At 44.3% G+C, this 23374-nt stretch overlaps 1 protein-coding gene across 1 annotated transcript; it reads left to right on the top strand.

Annotated features, from left to right (window-relative positions):
* The first annotated feature begins 2622 nt into the window (after window positions 1-2622).
* LOC129097114 (adhesion G protein-coupled receptor B1-like) lies at window positions 2623-21987 on the top strand. Its single transcript, XM_054605848.1, has 31 exons — window positions 2623-3325; window positions 4223-4372; window positions 4469-4567; window positions 4675-4839; window positions 5254-5418; window positions 6406-6570; window positions 6680-6844; window positions 6946-7047; window positions 7161-7267; window positions 7408-7602; window positions 7741-7809; window positions 8954-9062; window positions 9528-9671; window positions 9763-9832; window positions 10061-10163; window positions 10580-10623; window positions 12897-13023; window positions 16280-16383; window positions 16513-16615; window positions 16761-16911; window positions 17041-17110; window positions 17225-17291; window positions 17403-17488; window positions 17687-17858; window positions 17996-18091; window positions 18209-18248; window positions 18443-19065; window positions 19187-19222; window positions 19346-19450; window positions 19679-19729; window positions 19960-21987. The coding sequence occupies exons 1-31, from the start codon at window positions 2623-2625 to the stop codon at window positions 20155-20157; spliced, it is 4584 nt and encodes a 1527-aa protein (XP_054461823.1). The 3' UTR covers window positions 20158-21987.
* Window positions 21988-23374: the final 1387 nt, after the last annotated feature.

Here is a 23374-nt window from a genome sequence, read left to right as displayed (position 1 = left end):
GTTTCATGTCAGGCATCTGCTGTCAAATGAGGATGCTTTTGCAATAATGTCTTGAACAACCTCAACAATTTCTCCTTGTAAGTGTTGAAATGAAACACTGCTTTAATCAAGGTTTTGACAAACTTGCAGTGCAATCAGTTGGCAGACTGGATTTTGATTGCTCTGCTTGTTTCACTTTTCTTTAAGGAGGGAAATAAGCATGCATTGTAGAATACACAGCAGAGATACTCATGTTTCATTTAAATGCCTTCGTAATGAAATCTGAATCCGAACAAACACACACATTATTTAAACTTTGTCTCAAGATGCCTTCAGCAATATGCAGTGATTTGTTTAGTTTTGCTGCTTGTTGTTTTTGCTGTCACATGGATTTGCAACAAAGCTACTAAGGGGTCCGGTTCCTGCACACATGTGCAAGTATCTGCACCGGGCACAGCAGAAGAGAGAGCGTGAGCAATTTGTGGATGAAGGATGACTTGTAATGCCTGTAAACTTGGCTTTTTTTAAGTTTGCTTCAGTAAAAGAGAGCATTCTTGCAAAGAAAACCCAAGGTCAGGGAATTGTGGTCGCCTTTCTGTCTTTCTCAATCTATTGCACTCACACATACATACACACACAAGGAAAAATGCAGGCTATCATTCAATAGACAGGGAAAAAAAACTTCGACAGAAAGTCTTATTGTCATTATTTACCAGTCTGGCTGGAAAATCATACGACTCATACCAGTCTTCAAGATGTATGCATCAAACAAATAGTTATCAGTTTGTTTTAATCTACTTTAACTTAAGGTTGTCATATCTTTTTAAAGCTTTCTGGTTCAGTCATTCAAATGAATTAACCGTCTGCACACAGTTATCTGCAGCCAGTAAAAAATGTAAAATCTCATCAAATGCCTGCACATTTCTAATTTGCAACTTGTTTCTCTTTGTTATACACCTAATATGAATTGTGTATCTGTGCTGAGACAGGCTGCTACAAAACTGTGCACGACAGCTTAAATGGAGAGCATGCCGCTGATGGCAATTTTGCAGATCTTTACTGCTTTTCACACCGAATCTGCAAAAAATAAACCCTGTCTCCATACAACAAACGGCCACCTTTTGGGGCTGCCTGCTTTGCAGAATTGTTGTTGACGACAGCAAATGGATAAGCAAGAGAAAGGGACAGTAAGGTCGAGAGGGAGGGAGGGAGGGAAAAAGCGAGAGACTGTGAAAAAGAGCAACACAGAAACAGAGTTCTCCTACGACAGCTGGACCTCTTTCTTTTCACTGTGTGCCTCATCAGATGCCCATTCATGGAGCTTCCGGTTGTTGGGAGGCGGGAGAGAGACACCCACCTACACAAAGCAGAGGTCTTTGCTGTGTTGCTCACAGAGAAGGGGAGGAGAGATGTGAGGAGTGTTATTATGAGTTATGTGCTTGAAAAGTGCAGGTGCTGCTCACAGTGAATGTCATACAGAAAACAACGGCATTCGTTGCTAAGCATTAAATTACATAATCCTTCATATAGACATCACTGTCTGTTACAATGACAGCAATCAGTGACAAAGGAAAGATTAAAACAGAAAGAATTCTGAATGCCTTTGAAATATGTTGCTGAGCAACAGTGTGTCCTCCTCTCCTCTGTTCTCCAAGGAGCATCCAAAATCATTTTAGCCAGTCCAGTCAGGTACAAAGACCCTTGATTATGACTCTGCTCTCTCTTTCAATGCAGGGTTAGTCATTCAGAGTTTCTATGAGATTAAGTAAAGTCCACATAAAGCAAGTTTTGCAGGATTAATTTCATGCATAAAAGCATAATTTGAGTAGACTTTAGTGATGCATCTTCTTTAACCTGCATGCATGCATTTATATTAATATGCAAGAGTGACTATCATTTTGTCACTCTAGATGCATATTTCATTTAACTCTGCACTCTGGTATGTATTGCAGGAAATGTTTCCAAAGCAATTTGAGGTGCAACAGCAGTGTATGCCTTCACACCTCGCCATGGATACAGAGTACCCACTTCTCTTGTTTACTGCTCAATGGGAGTAGTGCATTGCACAAATAGTGGAACTAATAGGCGTCTGTGGTTGCCAGTGGCAATGGTTCTATGGACGTCAGACTGACGCACATGAATCGCAGTGCAGTTCGGTGTGTGGGAGGAAAGAGCAAGAGCTTGGAGATACCAGCCTGCTGTGAAGGACTGTAATTGCAGTGCTAGAGCAATTATGTCCCGAAGAACTGGGCATTTTAGATCACTGAATCTGCCCCGAAACGCTATGATACTGATCAGCGGCAAATCCCTGATGCATAAATATCAGTTCAACAATCAGTTCGTCCAATTAAAATGCATCTCATGAATATTGTGCTTTGCAGAAGGCTCTTATTCTGCATATTGATGTTTAAGTGTTTTGTTTGGATTATTGAGATGTTGGAGCACTATGACAGAATTTTTCTTCTTTTTCATTCCCCTTTTCTGTGCAGCTCCCCTCATTGATACAGCTGAAGTCTGATTCCCTAAATCCTACAAATCCAACAGTTCTTCAGAGGGGTTTCATAGATACATCAAAAGATCTGAAAAAAGTGCAGTAATTTGCATTAAAAAAGAACGACAGCGTCCTCCATCTAAGCCGACCCAATGACGTGGTCAGCTCTTACGGGCCCATGTGTGGCCCTCGTACTGCTCTTCTTCGGTTTGACCTCCTGCACCCCCTCCGGCCCGGCCTCTGCCACCTGCGCCACCCTGGAGCAGAGTCGCTTCTTTGGTATTTTCTCCTCGACGACCACCCTGCACTCAACGCCATGCTCCTGGACCCTGCAGAACCCTGATCCTCGCCGCTACACTGTCTACATGAAAATCACCAAGCCGACCGACTCCTGCGTGCCTCGCCAGATCAAGACCTTCCACTTCGACTCCTTTATCGAGACCTCCCGCACCTATCTGGGCATGGAGAGCTTCGACGAGGTTGTCAGGCTGTGCGACGCATCAACCACTGTCACCTACCTGGAGTCCAGCAAGCAGTTCCTGCAGATCCGCAAGGTGGGCGTGAGAAATGGCGTGGAGATGTTGGAGGGCCAAAATGATGTCAGTGAGTTCAAGGCTGAGTTTCTGGTTGTGGGGAAGAGGAACCCAAGCATGCCTGCCTGCCAGATGCTGTGCCAGTGGCTGGAGAAGTGCCTGTCCAGTAGCACCCATGATTATCCCTGTGGCATCATGAACACACCTTGCCAGTGCTGGGAAGCCCCAAAGAGGAAGCCAGGGAGCTGCTACAGAGGCGGTGTCTACGTTGAGAAATGCCTTGCTGTTCCCCGTGACGTCGTACGCGATGCTGAGATTATCAGTAAGTTTGCAACATGTTTGGTTATTTACCTCTAGAGTGAACTTAAGTAAAATGTGAAGGATAGTGAAAGAAAAACAGAATTCTCAAAGAATGTTCTGAAGAAACAAACAGAAAGTCTGTTCCCCTCCATTCGCTGTGTTGTTTTGTAATCACATCCATTAGGCTGGATAAGGGGGGGTCATGTTCTTTAGGATACCACAGCTCTGCGGGTGGTCTCCAGCCCTGATTTCTCTTAGTGTTGGAGAGTTAGGAGCTGCTGAGGATAATGATCCATGTCTGTAGTGCAAGGGCACAGGGAAAGGATGTGCACTCCGCCGCCACAAAGTAATGAGAGGCAAATCAAAGGTGTTAGAGTAATTGTGGGTATTCAGTTCTCATTGGCAAGACTGCCTGAATGGCACACATCGTCGCCTCTCCGTTTTGTCAAAGGCATGCACATTTCGTTTAACGCCTGGCAAGGAGTCTGGGCTGCGGGAAAGGGACAGAGGGCATGTTTGTGTGTTAGGTTGGAGGAGTTGAAAAGAGCACAAAGACCTCACAGTCAGCTGGCAGCAGAAATCTAAGTGCAGCACTTGTGGTCGTCATAGCAACGCACCTGTCAGCCTTGCACGCCACTCTGCATCGGTTCACACCAAGTGGTTAAAAGCAAATAATCATCTTTCTGTCTGAGAGCTCGGTTCTGCTCACAAAGAATCGTCCTTGCTCGTTCTCTGCACATAGACAAATTATACTCACTTCCTGTTTATATATATTTGAAGTTAATAGAGGGAGTTTTTGCTGAGTCACTCTTTGGTGCACATGAAACTATTTTACTTTTTAACTGAGTTACTGTAATGTCTTGCAACAGTATTTGTTTCCAACCTTGCTAAATATTTATCCTATTATCTCTTTCTGCAGAAGGCTGGGCTGGTTGGGGCCGCTGGTCAGTATGCAGCCAGGAATGCGGTGGTGGAGTTCAGGTGCGCAGCCGAGCCTGCCAGCCTGAGGATAGCGTGTGCGAGGGAACCGTTGAAGAGGGACGGGCCTGCAACCCTCAGCCCTGCATTGGTAAGCCCACCTGTCATTTAGTCGTTAGGTTGGGAGCACTTGGCTGCAGGTGGCTCCGATTCAATGCAATAATCATGCAATTTTCAATTCTCTCAGGCAAAGAGCGCAACAGGAGCCAGGGTCTGCGAGCCATCGTCGGTTTGAAGAGAGACAATGCTGATGATTCTAACCATGGAGTTGTTGCAACCCAAACAGGTGAGATGGAGGTCTTGTTACCGGATGTTTTACACAATATCTGCATTGCAAGTGTTGAGGGCCTGGTGTGCTAACCCTGTAATTCATGCTTTGTTTCTTTTCAACAGTAGATTCTAAGACAGATGAGTGGTCCCCCTGGAGCGCATGTTCAATCACCTGTGGAGAGGGCTGGCAGAGCCGCACCCGCGTCTGCGCCACTTCCTCTTTCACAACCCAGTGCACCGGACCCCTGCGTGAAAACCGGCCCTGCAACAACACAGCCGTCTGCCCGGGTGAGTGTCTGGTTCCTCCTCTCTAATTTGAGCATGACAGGGGGAGAAAGGGGGTAAAAGACAGGGTGATCTTGAAAATTTGGACACTCTTTGAAGTACATAATGGAGGCAAAAGCTATTATCCCTTAATGATTTCCCTCAGCACCAGTCAAAAAGGGGAAAGTAGATAAAGGGAAGCAGTTATAGAGGCATTTTTGTCCTTTCAATAACTGAGATTTGGATTGTGGAAAAGAGGCTTCAATTCAAAAGCAAGTAAATATAGTATAGTTTGTGCACTTAGTGCCATGACTTAGAGATTGTGTGAAGGACTGCTCCATCTAGTGGAGAGTTTAAAAAATGAAGATAATTCAAAATACCAGTTGCACTAACTTACCTTCCATTTTCATATTATCCCTCTGTGTTACCCATGTGCAGTGAATGGTGCTTGGGATGAGTGGACCCCCTGGAGCCTGTGTTCATCCACATGCGGCCGTGGATATCGTGACCGTACCCGTACATGCAAGCAGCCCCAGAACGGAGGAGAACCTTGCCGCGGCCCTACAAGACAAACCAAGTTCTGCAACATCGCTGTCTGCCCAGGTGAGTTATGGATTCTTCTTATGGCAGACTTGTGGTTTGATGATATACAGTATGATGCATTAAAAATAAAAGATAAATGTAAAAAACAGATCACATTAGTTAAAAAACAAACATAATCATTGTGCCAGTTTGTTCTTGTACTACCATGTTTTAAAATCCATGACAACTGACTCTGGCTACCACACTTGACACTTCAGCTAACTGATTCATTCAGGAGTGATAATTAAGCCACTCATTGGCATCCCCATCATCACAAACAGCAACTGCAGTAGCAGGTTGACATTCCATATGACGCATTGACAGAATAAAAGCCTCTTTGGGCATTAGTCAGAGGCTTTTATAATAACCGCAGGTGACTCATGCTATGCTCATGGTCACCGCATGTATCAGAAGTTTTCTTATTCTGCCACCTACCCATGTGCGGAAATGATTTGACTCATTTCGAAGTCAAAGCTGCAGTTTTTGCAGTTAGTTCCCACTTTTTCCGCAATAAGTTTGGTAGTATTATTACACATTTGCCTTCATCCAAAAAGTGATTTCTCGATCTATCCAACGGTATATTTCCTTGTTGCAATTGCATGTTACCATCAGCAGATGTCTCTATGCACTACAGCTGTATTACTGTTAGTGTCTGAAAGGCAGGATTGAGAAAGTCATTACTGAGGCTGATTAAACCTTTCATTTGAAATGAAAAAATTGAGTCATCCATAATTGGTCTTTTAGCATGATAGAATTTTTATAATTTTGACCAAATTCACTTTTTTTAGGACTATGCACTTTATTCCATCTAATTTACCATCTTACAAGGTAGCATTTACTCTCAATTTTGATATAAATTTGTTTAATCTTTTCAAGGCTTAAGTAGGTCATGTGAATTTTTAATAGCATTAGTGAGTTTGCCCTCATGCTTGTGGCCTGGAGGTCCATCTTGTCCTTGGCCTCGCTGTAACTCTCTTGTGTATTTGTGTATCCTCTGCCTCCCTCTAGTGGATGGATCCTGGAATGAGTGGTCTGGGTGGACCGCATGCACCTCTTCTTGCTCCAACGGCACCATGCAGAGAATAAGGGAGTGCAACGGGCCGTCCTATGGGGGCTCCGAGTGCCACGGCAGCTGGAAAGAGTCGACCACCTGCTTCCTGAAAGAATGCCCTGGTAAAAAAAGAAACAAAATTCACGTGTACAAGAGTCAATCTCCAAATAAAATATAAATTAATTGGACATATCACAATTCAGAGTTCATGTTTTGAAATGTTCTCTTTAGTTGATGGACGCTGGCATGCATGGACCTCTTGGGGCAGCTGTAGCAAGACTTGCGGTGGCGGAATTCAGCAGAGACAGAGAGTCTGTGAGGGGCCTTTCTTTGGTGGAGAGCCTTGCCCCGGTGAAAAGGGAGAGCAGAAGCGTTGCAATGAGAAGAGATGCCCTGGTAAGTGACTCCATTACAATGCATAAGGGTTGCCACACTACAATACTACTCAATAATGAAATAGAGTACTTATCCTTCTACTTATCCTTGTTACTTTGTAGAGCCCCATGAGATCTGCCCTGAGCAGAACACCGGAGATTTTGTTTGGAAGAAAACCCCCGCTGGAGACTTGGCTGCCGTTACCTGCCCTGCTGATGCTTCAGGTACAAAGACAGCGAGGATAGCGCTACGCTTTGTCTGCTTTCCTTGTACTTGTTAGACTGTTTATTATCCCCCATTATGCTAACTACAAGTTTGTACTTTCTCTCATTAATAGGTCTGATTTTGCGTCGGTGCACCCTGGACGCTGTAGGTCTTGCCTCCTGGGAAAGCCCAACCCACATCAAGTGTGTCTCCAAAAACTATGAAAACATTCAGATGCTGGTAAGCCCCGCATATGGACCCTAATTAAAATGCTAAATGCCTCATCTGTTCCTGTTCCTCATACGGCTAATTTCCCACTAGGGAAGTCAAACCAGCCAATGTCAAAGATTCAGATTAACCTCTCGACCTTTCTTCTGCAGTCGAGGGACTACAACTCCAAAGCGCAGATTGGGCAGAGCATAGACGGGGTTGCCGAGGTGATTTCCCGCCTGAGATTCTCTTCCGATGAGGGGGCCAAGTACAGCGGCGACCTCCTGGCTGTCATGGAGATCCTGAAGAACACCACTGAACTGTACAAGGGAACCAGACTGAGACTGAGTAACGCTGATGTCGAGGTAAGCTGAAACATGAACATATCAGTGAATAATATAATTCAGCAGTCTCTGACACATGCTTCTCTGACCAAAAATTGGTTCTAATTAAGCTGGATTTGGTACCTTCTTACACCTCTGTCTCCATTTAATGATCTGCAGAACTACGTCCAGACAATCAGCAACTTACTGAAGGAGGACCATCGTGACAAATGGGAAGAGGCACAGCTGGTACGTGATGAGAGAGTGTGTGTGAGTGATCCAGAGTGAATATGAGCAGGGGATAAAATAAGTCTGTTATGCTAACCTTCCTGTAATGGGATGAGTGTGTGTAGGACAAATTCAGGGAGAGAATTGTTGAAGTGTGCATGAGAAGTTTGTGTGAAAAATGTGAGAGTATCAATGGCTGGTACACTTGCAATGATTTACACTCCGCCGCAGCTAAAATGATCTCAGAATAGTACAACATTAAAAGCATTAACTTACATGTCTAGAGCGCAACTTATCATCTAGCTCTACCTCTTTATTTAGATTTGTTCATTAGTTATAGTTAAAACAGATTAAACATAACTTTGACTTGTTTGACCACCTGTTGAGCCACCCTTCAAATCAAATTAGTGTTCCTGCTCAAGTTCAGTGCTAACAGTTCCTACTAATGGAGTCCCCTGAGAAAGATAAGCAAGTGTAGAAAAGTAATACGAACTATAGACTCCCACAGCAGCGGGTAAACACATATTTGTGCACAAATTGAAAACCGGATTGCGAGTTTCGAAGGCCACTGCGACAAGAGAACACTTCAAGGTGAAAGGGGAGAGCAAGAGAGATAAAGAGTGAGATTGAATCAGGGAGAATCACTACACCCACTTTGCAATCTGTGACTCTCTATGCCATCCTACATAACGATGGCTGTTGTAAGGGAACACGGACAGCACATCGCATACAAGCACACACCATGCGCCCACATCGCTGCAGTTCTGCGTCAGAGACACGCACGTCAGGCAGCCCTCCCTTCCATCGAGCGAGAGGGAGAGGACAAAAAAGAAAAAACGGAGTATGAATCAACAGTCTGCCCATTTATGGACTTAAGGAAGTTCCGAGGTTGCATAGCAGCAAGCAGTGTGTTTTTATTTTTTCTTCTTTTTTGTTCACTCCACTGCTGAGTGCTCTGCAAGAAGAAGTACATGCTGGACCAACATAGGAATAGGAAATCTAGATATGGGCATGTAATCAATAAACAGTCACCTTGCCCAAGTGCTCAGTTATACTAATTATGTGAATTGCTTATCAACGATGAACCACTGCCCCTTTTTTACCCATTTTCCCTCTTACTGACTTTTCCTCCTTTCCCTTTCCTTTTTTTTTCTCTTCTATCCAGATGGGTGCCAACATTAAGGAGTTCCTCCGCCTTGTTGAAGACTTTGTGAACATGATCGGTACGCAAATGAGTGGCTTCCAGGACATTTACGAAGTCACCGAGAATTTAGGTGAGCCCTAATTTCGCCTGCCAGCTGCTCTCTGCTCCTGTCTAGTCAGGTTGATTTGTCCCCTCACCAGCCGGAGAGTGCATCAATCTTAATCTCGCCTGAGACTCTGAGTCCATATAAGCAGCAGCAGAATGCATCAGTTATCACTTTGACAGAGTGTCAAGACCATCAGCTATAGCATATTACTTGTGCCATCTCCAAGATGTTGTGCAAGTATTTTGCATTGCACACATAGGGCTATTACACAAATTTATAAATCTGTCAAATACTGTAAATAACTGTAAAGTTCACACTCTGAGTCACTCTCTGTGACTTCTGTGACAGTTCAGACACACATGACGCATCGAATCAAAATGTCCTTGGCATTAGTCGACTCTTCAGCCAACACAGTGTACAAAAAAGCTGTGACCTCTAAGTGCTGCTCACTAACAAAGCCCCCCGTCTCTTAATCTCTGTCCTTCTCAGTGCTGAGCATCCACAAGCGCCCGACAACCACAAACACCAACTTCACCTTCCCCGTTAAGGGCTGGAGGGGCATGCTGGACTGGGTCAGGACCTCTGAGGAGAAAATCTCAGTGTCCCGTGATGCTCTGTCCATTGAACAGACTGGTAAGATTAGACAGAAATAATTTCTGAGTCATCTAATGTGCATTCTTGTGAATTTGAGTCTAAGCTGTTTTGTTTTTTTTCTCCTTTCCAGATGGCAATGATGCTTTTGTGACCGGCATCGTCCTCTACAGAAACCTTGCCTCTATTCTGTCATTCCAAAGGTAATACAATTACTCTGCTCTTATGTGTATGCAACTGGCCCTCCATGAAATATATTTTATCGTCACCAGATGGCGCTTCACTCACTGCACATTTACTTCTGCTTCCACACTTACATTTTTTTATTGTAAGGCCTTGCAGATAGCTCACGTCAAACCATGACCATATTCATTCAACCATAATGACTCACATGGACGACACTGACTGTGTAATGTTCTCTTCCTCCACAGCAACACCACCCTCCTCAACTCCAAGGTGGTGACGGTGATCGTCAACCCCACCCCGGCTCTCCTGTCCACCCCCGTTGAGATCGAGTTCCCCCACCTCCACAATGTAAGTCCCTAATGGTTACCCAGTCTAATGGAGCCCTACGAAAAATATCAACCCCCCTCTGGGTGTTTGCTCGCCGCGGTACACGGAGCCTGACATTCTGTTGACATTTGCAGTGACACTGTGACTTTTACTTATACTTGTGTCGGTTGGAACCCGGCAAAGATCACAGATGAACCAAACAGCCAGTTGACGATGATGATAAATCATGCGCAGTAATTAGTCCCTGCAGCTGATTAGATGCTGTTTTTAGTTTTGTGCATGCATTACAGCAGAGGGTGGCGAGAAATGTGGGCAGGTGGCTGGCAGCAAGTTGTTGCATCTCACACGTTTATAGTATGCCACCCCAACCTACACATTTCCTTTTCTGCAGAGACTCCTCACACTGACTTCTCAATCTGCCTGTCTTTTTTTTCTAGGGCACCATGAATGAGACATGCCTCTCATGGGACGAAAGTGAAACGTAAGTGTTGACCACAATTGTTTTTTCTTCTTGAACGTGTGTCCAACCATCACTCACATCTATTTATCTGTCCCGGGTGGCCTTGTAAGCCACTCTGGGGCTTGTTGTTGTATGTCTCCTTCCTTGTAGCTGATGTCCTTTCAGTCATGCATCTCTCACTGCATAGGAACATGCAACCCCGCCCCGCCCCCCCAGACCTACACTCACCGGATAGAGAGCAATAATGTTTCATCCTTTTTTCATGTCAATCGTTGCCGACAAGGAGGACAAAGCAATGTCACAACATGTTGACCCATCTCTCCCAGCCAGAAGCACTAGGCCTCCGTCGGCTATCTGACATACTTACTGCATGACACACAGACGTAAATGGCGGCCTCAGTGATCCTCAGTGGTTTTAGTTGAGTGACAATTTACTTCAATCTAGCAAGTCGCCCGCATTGCTTTAAATGAACCACATCCTGAGGAGGGTAAAAAAAACTAAGGCATCACTTGGAACCTCATTACATACATCAGTGAGTACACTCATCGCAGCGTCCGTATAGGTCACACTGCAGAGTGTCAATCTAAAGACAATGGCAGCCCTCCCTCTTTCGACTCTAAGTCATGTTCATGTGTCACCGCCGGGGTTAATGGTTGTGGCGCGTGGGAGTTTTTAAAGATTCTTAGATGCATTTGAACACCTTATGACAGTAGCTCCTGTTGGCCTGGATCAATCAGCCCCTGGCCCACTCTGCCCTCCTGAAGAATACACAGGCGGACCATTAGCATTTAGATAGATTTGTACACTTGTGGAGGACAGATAAGAAATGAAAATACAACTGAATACCCCCCGCACCTTTTAACATAACCAGAGTCCAAGCATAAGCAAAAGATAAAAATGAATCAAAGGAGAATATATATTATACTTCTGGATGGAGGGCAACGTGCCTCTAGTCAAATTAGATTCATTTTTGACAGCGGATGTGGTTAATGGGAGGATAGAGACAGTGGAGAGGAGGAAGCTCTGGCTGATGGCAGTTTGGGGTCATTGTTTCTTTGCAGAGCCACATATGTCTGATCACAGGAAGTGCTCCATTAGCTCCTCCACCAATGAACTTTAACCAGATGGATACAGATATAATGCTCTGCAGCTTTTTGTGACAAAAGATAGGGAGCAAATTAGAGGGCCACACTTGCTTTTTTTGGCATACTTTGCATCACACAACATTTAACCCATCTGCATGATACGACAGCTCAGATATCACACACATTAAACTGTGCAGCCAAGCCTGTTTAGATGCTATTCCAGTTAACCGCCATGATGAGTTTGCCCCGCGGCTGAGGGCCCATGACACTCTGCACCAGGCTGGAACCTACTGGCTATTCTGCCCCTCTGTATTCACCAGTCACTCAGAGCCTGAGGGTGCCGCTCATGGCCTCAACCTCCTCTGTGCTCACTGGCATCTGCTGCTAACGCTGTTTAAACACAAAGGCAGATCAAAATGTTGTAGATTCAGTGATTGTAGAAGCTGATTTGTCATCAGACTATAAGTGCATCTCATTTAAAAGATGGCCTCAATGAAGCACTTACTTTTTGCTTGTAAGGGAATAATTTTGTCTGATCAGGCTTGGCACAGTATTATTGATGATGATCATGGAAGAAATTTTAGATATAATATGTGGAAATTCACTTCTATTTTGTTTAAACTGCGTAATTACAAAAATGTATCAGTTGGAGTGTAGATTTCCATACGGCAGAAGACATGTGGAAATTAGATTCTCTTCACATTCCCCTCCTTCTTTTTCAAAAGAGGGAACATGTTGTCCTTTGTCCCCCCTGTGCACTGGCCAAGTGTTGCCAATCATCTCATGTCTGCTGAGGAAAGCTTTCCCACAACAAGAAATAATCCAGATTATGCTAATAATGAGATTTATGAAGGCCTATCATCATTAATCATGGTGCAGGTGGCTATTAATCACATAAATGTGAAAAGCCATCATAAAAGCTTACCTGCATGAGATGTTACTGAGCACCTCAGGTCATTGGAAATAATATTTATTTTTCTCATACTGGATCCCAAATATTTAAGTGTTAAAATGTTATATAACAATGTGCATTTGTCTGCAGTGGGCTAATTAACATGCAACTCTGATTGGCCATTATCTAAATATATGTGTGTCCCCATAAGTGCATAAGCCTATGTAAGAAAAATGTCATGAAGTGACATTCACATGAGAGATTTGTCAGATCTCTCCTCTCCTAACCCGTCCTTTCCCTCTCCTTCTCTGTGCAGTTCCTCTCTGCTCGGGTCTTGGTCTGCTCGGAGCTGCAGAGCGGTGCCCGTTCATTCATTCAGAACCAAATGCGTGTGTGACAGCCTCTCCACCTTCGCCATTTTAGCGCACGTCAACTTCGACTCGGTAAGCCTTTTGTCTTTTTTAACAATGTGATCTTGTTTTTTCTTTGTCTTAAATGTTTCGTGCAGTGTGAGTGTGAATGCGGTGCAGTGTGAACGTGCAGGACTTGTTGTTTTTCGAGCGGGTTGCTGTAGCGCTGCCCGCCAGCACCTCTTTGTCTCTGTGCAGGTGCAGCCGATCGGAGAATTACAGCCTGGCTGTTTAAATTCAGGGGAAACAACCGAGCAACATGTTGATATGAAAGAATTTCATTACATTTTTTTTAAAACAAAGACGTGATGAATTGCATATTGGCGTGTCGATTGTGCACGAGCGCGTTAATTGATGCTTATTTGCTTGCAATCAGCTGCATAATCGACTAAATAAATATTAGCGCACCTATGGGAAATAGCTTATGCAGTTGCTTGCGTGAAACATTGAACCCCAATTTCTTAGTCAATCAATCAAAATGACTTTTAGATTTTTATGTAATCTGGCATTGTATTTATTTGATCGATTATGCATGCTTTTTGAAAGATGCATGTAGTTTAGTCAATAGTGTTAGTGCAGGGGAACTTGTTTGCTCCGGATGCTTTGATTACCAACATTTGTCATTACGCATCGATGTATTTCATGCGCAAAGACAACGTGTAATTTTCCTCCGTAGACTGTGTTGCCTCTAGAGCTGCTCGTTCTCCAGTTGCCGTGGCAACGGCTTCTGCAGCGCAGACTTGGCCTGTGTGAATCTTGATAACTAAGATTGTGAGGAAAAACACACAGACATCTCTGAACAGCCCCCCAGGACAGAGGAAATGGTCTGTCCATCTCTGCTGTGCATCTGCCTGCTGCTGCGCACACACAAAAACAATCAACAGATGTCTATTAGTTTGAGGAAATGTACATTTTAAATGTGCATTTTGTTAATTTTCTCCTTTTATTTAGTGTGCTGTAAGTGGCAAAACAGCTCATGATTTTGGACTGCAGTGTATTTCTGCTGCTAAGTCCATTCTCCTGCTCTTTCTTTCTCCCCAACCTGTTGTTTACATGTAAGATTTGATTTGGCTTGCTGTTGCCAGTCTGAGCAGCGCCTCCCATATTTGTTTTAGGCTGCACAGACCCCCTCCTTTCAACCTCCCGCAACAGTAAAAAAGGCAGCTGCGCCAATCATTCCAGCCTGCCAGTATCTCTGAATTCACGATTACATCCACTCCCTCCCCCTGCTTCCTCTTCGGCCACAGCAGAGGGGCTGAAAATGCCAGAGAGACCGACCAATGAGAGACAGACGTCTGGTAATGCATAGATGGTTCCTTCCACCTCGCCAGCCATCCTTTGATGTGTGCCGTGGACATTTTCAATAACGTCTTTCTACGAGCCTTATAAAAGAACACCAACGAGAGGCAGGCAGAGAGAGAGAGAGAGAAAGGAGGTGTGAAAAACAGTCAGATACTGCAGTGTGTTAGCACTCATTCGATATGGGCTGATTTCAGGAGTCCTGTAGCCTCATGTGTGTTGGAAGCATGATTGTCCAGTGGGAGCAGCCCACACAGTTACAGCAGATGCCCTTGACCACTGGGTTAATCAATTTTTAAAAAACAGCAGAAAATCTGTGTTGGTTAAGGGTCTCTCTGCAAATTTGTTTAAAATAAGAACATGTGATTCGGTCAAGGACAGGCAGAAGACATGCTTCATATTTAGGTCAAACTTGCTGTCTGGATTTCACTCAGAGGCCCATGGTGCAAGCATCAACCCAGATATAGAGATTGGGAAGAGGGGGAACAGAACAAACTGTATCGCCCTTGTTATTTTTTTCTCTCCCCAGACTCAGTAAAGGCTGAAGCAAAAAGACAGCTCACCACGCTGCAATCTGCCATCTGTTTTGGGGCGCTTCTGATGTAGTTGGATAGATTTTGAAACAAATTTGCCACACTAAATTAGTCTTTGGACTTCACCAGCTGTGCATGGGTATCATAAAAACCTATGTGGAGCACATATTGAGGTGGAGAGAAACGATCATTTGAGGCTCAGTATTGCGCCATTTTAATTCTCTATCAACAATGGCAAACGTAGTTGAAGCCATGCTTTGAACCCGCTTGCAATATGAGGATATATGGCCATCATAAATCAAATGAAGGCCAAAGCAGTGTCTGTTCCTTCCCCCTCTATCTGTGCTCATTTGATACCTGCAGATTTATTAGATCTGAGGACATTTTCTCACTCACCTTTTCCACCCTCAGCGATTTACATAAAATATAATCACACTTTTGTCAATTATCAGAAGCCTGAACGATTTTCATCCAGCTCGCACATTTTGCGGTGATGACAACTTGATCAGAGGTGTTAGATTAACTCCAAACCGTATAAAAGCCAATATAGTAGGTGTGAGACGGATAAGGATTATGGAGGCAGTGAAACCACACAATTAGCTGCTGGGGGTTTGTAGGTGTGATAGCCAGGCGGCGAGGGCTTTGTGAAGTCTCAAGGAGCTGAGATTTGTGTGTGCAGCAGTGACCCGTCGGCCCCTCCAGGTGATCGAGCAGCAGGGAAGACAGGCAAAAGACAATCCCTCCTCGGTTTGCCTCCACCAGAGGTTCGGTGCCACGGGCTGTTTGAAACATGTGGCGGTCACCGCCGCTGGCAGTGGCAGGCGCTAAGCTGCTGTCAGAGATCAGAAGGGCAGGTGGTGGCAGATTAATGCTCAGGTGATAATGGTCCACCTGTCCACTCCTGCAGAGATGGGCAAAGGAGCTGCTGGTCGGCACAGAAACACCAGCCTGGCGAGAAAATGCTAAAACACAGCTAAAGGCGAGAGAAAAAGATGAGCTCAGGATGTCTGTCAATGATAAGAAAGCTGCTGTAGCAGCTCATGCTAATGACTGACCACAGAAACCCCCCTGAACGGCACCCTGGGACTTGAACAGCCCCCCTCTTTGCTTAGTGGAGAGAGATATATGTGCAGTATCCTCCTCGCCTCATTTGCTGACTCAAAAGCGCACTGGAGATAGATACGCAGTGACCCTGACCATTTGTTTGGTTTGCCGCTCCATCTTTTTGACATGTTCACCTTGAGGTCACCTTGCCTCAGCCGTGGCCTGATTGTGCCATTCAACCGTTTGCCACAGGGAGCTGTCTGCTCTTCCAGATAGCGCACACCCAGAGGCTTCGCTAGTGCATGCGTGTGTGTGTGTGTATCTCAGTCTCTGCTGGTTTACTCTCTGAATGAATGCGTGTGTGATTGTAATTAGCTCTAAAAGGCATATTTGGTCTTGTCTCTTCTCTGTAGATCATGGACAAGGCACTGCTCCCGTCCGTGACTCTCATCGTTGGCTGTGGGGTCTCCTCTCTCACCCTGCTGCTCCTCATCATCATCTACGTCTCTGTGTGGAAGTAAGTAGCCCTACCAGCAAAGTCTGGCATGCTGGCCTCTAACATTATATGCTGCGCACTCTGGTTTCTCTCTCCTCTACCCACTCACCCCTAAACTCATTGTTTTCCTCTCCCTTTTCCTAACTCCAGGTACATCCGCTCCGAGCGCTCCGTTATCCTCATCAACTTCTGCCTCTCCATTATATGCTCCAATGCCCTCATTCTCATTGGACAAACTCAGGCTCGTAACAAGGTAAGGCACTCTTCCAGCCAATCCTAACCTCTCTTTTAAACCTCTCTGAAGCTCACTGCTTTGGGGAATTTTGGAAGCTGCAGCGCCACTGACACAGATTTCTCATCTATCCTCTCTATCTCTGGTCCCCTCTGGGCTCCCACAGGTGGTGTGCACTCTCGTTGCTGCTCTCCTGCACTTCTTTTTCCTCTCCTCTTTCTGCTGGGTGCTGACAGAAGCTTGGCAGTCCTACATGGCTGTCACTGGTCGTCTGCGCAACCGCATTATCCGCAAGCGTTTCTTGTGCTTAGGCTGGGGTAAGAGAACCTGTCTTTCTGTTCATCTCTCTTTTTCTTCCACCTCTATTACATCATTTTTCTTGCAAGCTTTTTATCTTTTCAGGCTCTAACTTTCCCCTTCCCCTTTGGATATTTTCTATCTTGCAGGCCTTCCTGCACTGGTGGTGGCTGTGTCAGTGGGTTTCACCAAAGCAAAGGGATACGGCACTGTCAACTAGTAAGTCTAGTCTCAACCTTTCCCTTTTTGGGGCTTTCTCTTTTCTCTGCATTTATTCTGAAAAGCTCTTCCCTTAGCTCAAGCATTAATATTCCTCCTCCTTCTCTTTTGTAGCTGCTGGCTGTCTCTTGAGGGCGGTCTCCTCTACTCCTTTGTTGGCCCTGCAGCAGCTGTTGTCTTGGTAAGTTTTCTGACTTTGGCGTCCCAATCCATCATAATACGTAGTCTGTTTGTATAAATGCATTACCTATTATTACATTGTCTCATCCATTTTTTTCCCTTGCAATTACAGGTGAATATGGTCATTGGTATTCTGGTCTTCAACAAGCTGGTATCCAAGGACGGCATCACCGATGTGAAGCTGAAGGAGAGAGCAGGGTAGGTCTTATTGATCTTCTCTGTACACCAGAGTATTGCGCTTATCGCCCTCATCAGTGCCATTACAGGTATATTGATGATGGGCTTTGATATCAAGCCTCACAATCAAACAACAGGAGGGAATAGAGCTCTGCCAGGAGAGAAACAGAAGTCCATTGCAGCATGTCTGATTCTAATCTGTTGTTTTTCTTCCTTCAGAGCATCACTGTGGAGCTCCTGCGTGGTTCTGCCCCTCTTGGCCCTCACCTGGATGTCTGCCGTCCTGGCCATCACCGACCGCCGCTCCGCCCTCTTCCAGATCCTCTTTGCCGTCTTCGACTCTCTGGAGGGTTTCATCATTGTCATGGTTCATTGCATCCTGCGTAGAGAGGTAAGGAAAAACATTTAGACGAGATACAGTAACAGAAATAAAAAGGAAAATTGATTCTAGTTAGTTGTTTTTCTTGATGATGTTAAATGAGCTGTGATTTGAATGCAGTTACCTGAAGTTTTCCTTCCATCCATTAGGTACAAGAAGCTGTAAAGTGCAGAGTAGTCGACCGCAAGGACGACGGCAACGGAGACTCTGGCAGTTCCCATCACAATGGCCACAACCAGCATATGGTAAATTTCTTGGCTTATTGCCTTTTTAATGTCTTGAGTGCCTCTTGCATTTTATCCCTAAATGAATATGTGCATACTTTTCATGCACTAATAGAATTTTTTTTATTCTTTTATCAGCAGTCTGATAACGAAAAGGATGGAGATTCAAGCAGACAAGGTGAGGACCCTTTTAGATCAGCGTTTTCCTCATGCTCTTAACCATTTTTCCATTTGCATTTAAATTCCTGTGAGCCTTGCACTTAAAACATCTGATCATGCATAAAAACAGAACATATTTATTTAACCGATTTTTCACACATGACATGGTTCTTTATTGTTTTTTTAACTCTCTCTTACCGTTTCTCCAAAAAGGAATGAAGAGCTCCACTGAAGAGAAAATGCCTCCTCCTCAGCACCCTCTTCCCATGAGCTCCAACTTCCACACCCTGCCATCCAACCCGAGTAAGAGCCACATGCAGGCCGTTCCCGAATATTCCAGCCACACCCTCACCCTGAAGAGAGAGAAGAGCCGACTGGCGGGAGGAATCGACCCATCCTGCGGGAAACCAGTGTACGTATGCGAGGGGGAGCTTTTCAAGCAGCTGGACGCTGATCTCGCTCGGGCTCAGGCCGAGGGAAGCATCTCTGATGGCAGCAGTTACGTCCTCATGCCCAACACCACCTCCACCCTGAGGTCTAAGCCCAAGGATGACCCCACAAAATACAACATCAGCGTGGAGCAGATGCCCCAGGCCAGACTGATGCACCTGGGCGGGCCCTTTGCCGAGCCCCAGGCTGCCTTCGGGATCAAGTCCATCCCCATGGACCAGGTCAGCGTGTCGTACTCAGAGAGAGACTCGCCCATCCAGAACATCCACAACATGTCCAGTGAGTCTCACATCACCCACAGCAGCCTGGAGAACACCTTTGAGTCCATGAACTCCATGATGTCCAAGAGTGAGACCATCTCCACACTGTCCATGAGCTCCTTGGAGGTATGAGGAGATGGAATAGTGTGACCTCTTGCAGAATACTTGTTGTATGCATTCTTTTGCAATGATTCTTACATGTATCTGAAACTAAACCAACTTTCTTGGTTGTTTGTTGTCTTTGCAGAGACAGAAATCGCGTTATGCTGAGTTGGACTTTGAGGTAAATATTGTTTGGAATCTGGCTTTTAAAAACATTATAAATGGAATGTGATGTATATTAAATGTATTATAGCAAGCATTTATATTTTGAGAGTAAAACGTTTTTTTCCATTGTCTTCCCCAGAAAATAATGCACACAAAGAAACGCCACCAGAACATGTTCCAGGACCTAAACAGGAAGCTACATCATGCAGAGAAAGACAGGGAGTCACCTGCTTCTGACAGCAAGGTAACATATCATTATATGACGCTAATCATCCATTTGCATAGGCATTCATTTTCAGGAAATGCAGAACAAAACACGGGAAACATTACAGAGGCAATTCTAATGATAAACAAGATTTTTTGATGTGATATTGACCTTATAAAACAACCAGTGATTTGTGTATTGAATTATGGTTGTCATTACTTTGAGGTCATTTGATTAAGGATGTATTCTCTTCCTTCCTTCTTACAGTCTGTGAGGTGGAGTGTTTCTTCAGGAGGAAGTGACAAAACGAACCACAGTGTGAGTGTTTATATACAAACTCACAATCTCAAATTTTACTGCCAGACACACAGTCAGTTATTACACTTGCCTCAAGGAGGAATAATTTCCCCAAATGACAACATGACTTTCATTATTAGAAAATCACCTCTGATGTAATGAAGCCCATTTCATTTTGATTAAATCAGGAATTTGCTATGGGCTGATGGCTGACACCAGTGTTAATGTGCCTCCTCTTTGTGCCTCAACAGGACAAACAACAGGGTACTCTGGAGAGGCCGTGGGAGGGAGTCCGGGGAATACAGCAGTCGCCCCCTGCATGGGTGCGTAAAGACCTGGAGCCCCTTGCTGCCTCACCTCTGGAGCTGCACTCTGTGGAGTGGGAGAAGGCCGGCACCACCATCCCTCTGGTGGGGCAGGACATCATCGACCTGCAGACGGAGGTCTGAGGGGGAGGAAGGGGGCTAGAGAAGCCACCTGATTTCACCTTGTTCACCTTTTTGGTTTAGGAATGGGATCCTGTATGGATAGAGTAGAGGATGGGAGAAAGTAGGTCCCAGAATCAATGTCTTCAAACCCTCAACCAGAGCAGGAAGGAAGGGAGAAAAGGAGTGATGGAGGAGTGGTTGTGATGGTCGGATGTTTAATGTAGCTTCTCTGTGTGGACTTACAGCATCTTTGTCAGAGTGCTCTGAATGTCAGAGGGTTAGCAGAGCGATCAGTGGTTTCCATTGACCAGGACTGGCTTTGGTTCCATTAACGCTTCACTGGGAGTTTCCTGAACTCTTCAGCCTTGGATCAGAAGATGCGGTCGCTTCTTTTTTCCTTAAACTCAACTTTGAAGAAAAAATAGTTGATCTAATGCGGCGCGTCCTCCCCGTTTCTCGGGAGGAACAACCGTAAACTCTGGACTGCTCCTCTTCCAGCCAAGTTACCTTCCATAATAGGACAAGGCCAGAGAGCATAAGGGACCAGTTTCATGCTTGGAGTCCAACACACTGCACTTTGGTTCAAGGGCACACATATTTAGTTTTTTGTGGATTCCTTTATTTCTTCTATGTGTTTTTGTTTCTACTGCTTCACACCTGGAACTGCTTCAAACAGCCTAAAATGAGCCTCTTCCATGAGACTCTCTGTACTGAGTAAATAACTCTTCTGCTGGAGAGCAGGCTTAACCATAATGGTTGAGCTTCTCACTGCTGTTTTCAACATGGTTATGATTATTCCAATAATTATTTTCAGTGTTATGATTAGCTTTGTTATTATTGAGTTTATACCCTATATTTTGATTTTTCGTCCCCCTCATGACTGTCAGGCACAATTTATATTATTTTTGTGCTGTGACCTACAGCATAAGGCTCCAAAAAAAAGGATTCAATGCATCTTTAATGTGTTGCGCGCCCACGTGGACTGCATCGGGACAAACATACTGAGTGGTGATGGAGGTGGTTAGTTACGTCCTGGTATCTTCAGCATTCTGCTTCAATACCAAAACACCAGCACCATAATGAACACAGACTCTCACACAGGAAGAGCAGTGCATTCTGGGGGAAAAAGCTGGGTCGAAATGTGAGGATGTGTGGGGCGGTGGGAAACTGCCCCTCTCAGCTGGCACAAGATGCAGGCTCTTCCATGTCATACATGTGGATTCAAGGGGGTCAGCGAGACCTTTCATCATTGCCCTTTCGTTTCTCAGCCTTGCAGGACTCCTGGACCGAGCAGAGGCTCCTGGCGCTGACATGACTTCCAGTGCAGCGCCAGGTCCTCGAGACTTCAACACATTTGTGTTTTCAGCCATCAGTATGAAATAGTGCAATATGATGGGCGCTTGATGCTCAAGCAAGACTGACATGATTTAGGCAGAATCTTTTCTTACCAATGTTTCAACACTTTTATACCATCTTCCTCATATTTACAGAGCATATATATGCGCACTGAGAATATTATATAACAAATCTGTATTAGTAATTCAAGGAATTTATTCACTAGAGATTTGTTAGCACAAGACTCCATATTTGGAGCTCTCTGTGACAGGTAGATAATTGTACTTCTATATAGAATGAATGATAGCCTATGAATATAAACTGTGCTTCAGGATATTTGTTATTACTCTCCGCCTTGTAGCGTTGGGTAATTGAACCTCATGTTCCTGTAACAGTGTGTTTTTGATAACCTTGTCAGTGACTCTATAGTATGTACTACCAGCCAAATTCCCTGTCCGATCAAAGTCCTATGTCTTACCCTCAACCCCAATCATACCTAGAGTTACTTGTACTGAATACCCATTTGTATTTCCTTGTCACAACTTTGTTTATTGTGTTCTGTCTTTCCTCCTGTAAATGTACAGTTTTCACAGCACAAAATGAATGTGACTTATTTCTAATAAAAACAAATCTATATTACATGAAGAATCTGATCCTTGATTATTGGCAGTCAGACACATTATAATGGTGAAATACAAGTAGAAATCACAACTTTTCTGAAGTCCAACTGAACAAACAACTTCTCCTGCAGATATCTAAAGCAAACTTAAAATTACTAGTAATGCGTTTTTTTTTTTACTTTCTTTCCGGTCCATCTTGCAAATAAACACATAATAATGGTGAAATACAACTTTAAATGTCATATGGCATTATCCAGAGAGTGAGACATTACATGAAGAAATGGATTTTGAACCCATGCCTTTTTAAAGCCTCTGGCAAACACTTTGCTATCTAAATATAGTCGTGATTTGCAGGTACAAAAACAGCAATCTCTTAAGATGATAAAAGTGCCATTTTCCTCTGTTCTATTTTCATGCTTTGCAGGGAGACAAATCATTACAGAGGGAAAAAAACCTGTGAAGTTGAGTAATGAGAAAACAAACAAATTTGACAGGGGCCAGAATATGATTCTGACCTCTTTAAAAATAGGACATGTTCTCAACTGTTTAAATTTAGTCTTGCTGGATTTGTCTGCAGTATTGCCACTCTGCTTTCTCTCTCCTCCATATTATCAGCTCTTGTTCTTCATTTTAATTGAACCAGTTTGCTGTAATTCTGCTGCAAGGCATACACAAAAGGAGATTTACATCCTCCATTTGTTAAGCAATGCTCATTTTGTGAGGTCAGCTGGAGAGCAGACTGGCTTGAGTGAAAATAGTGCTTTACTATAATTGCCATATTTCACTGCATTTCCCGGCGTATATATATAAAGCTTTGTGGAACATTTTGTGCTAGTTTATTTTCACACTCAAAGTGTGAAATCTGCGCCACTTGCTCATGGCAAATCAGAGCACCATACCATATATATACCATTGAAGACACTCTGGCCCTTCATTATTTGTATTTATTTCATGTCGTGACCTGCAGAAAGTTGCTATCGTTGAACAAGAAGACAGACTGACTGAAAGATTTACAAACTGGTCCCGAGACAGACAGAACGGATAACATGCAGGAAAAGGGAAAAAGTGCACATAAGACATTACAGTATTTAAATGTTGAAATGCATTTACAAGTATAATTTTTATTTACCTATGTTTTTAAGCATGAATCTGCCTTGCTTCATCATGACACAACTTCCCTTTAACATACAATTGGTTGCAAATGCCAATTATACCGTACTGTGTGTGTGTGTGTGTGTGTGTGTGTGTGTGTGTGTGTGTGTGTGTGTGTGTGTGTGTGTGTG

Source organism: Anoplopoma fimbria, chromosome 10 (genome assembly GCF_027596085.1).
Source record: "Anoplopoma fimbria isolate UVic2021 breed Golden Eagle Sablefish chromosome 10, Afim_UVic_2022, whole genome shotgun sequence".
Classification (NCBI taxonomy): Eukaryota; Metazoa; Chordata; class Actinopteri; order Perciformes; family Anoplopomatidae; genus Anoplopoma; species Anoplopoma fimbria.
The sequence above is the reverse complement of the archived record's forward strand: the minus strand, read 5'-3'. Positions and strand labels throughout refer to the sequence as shown.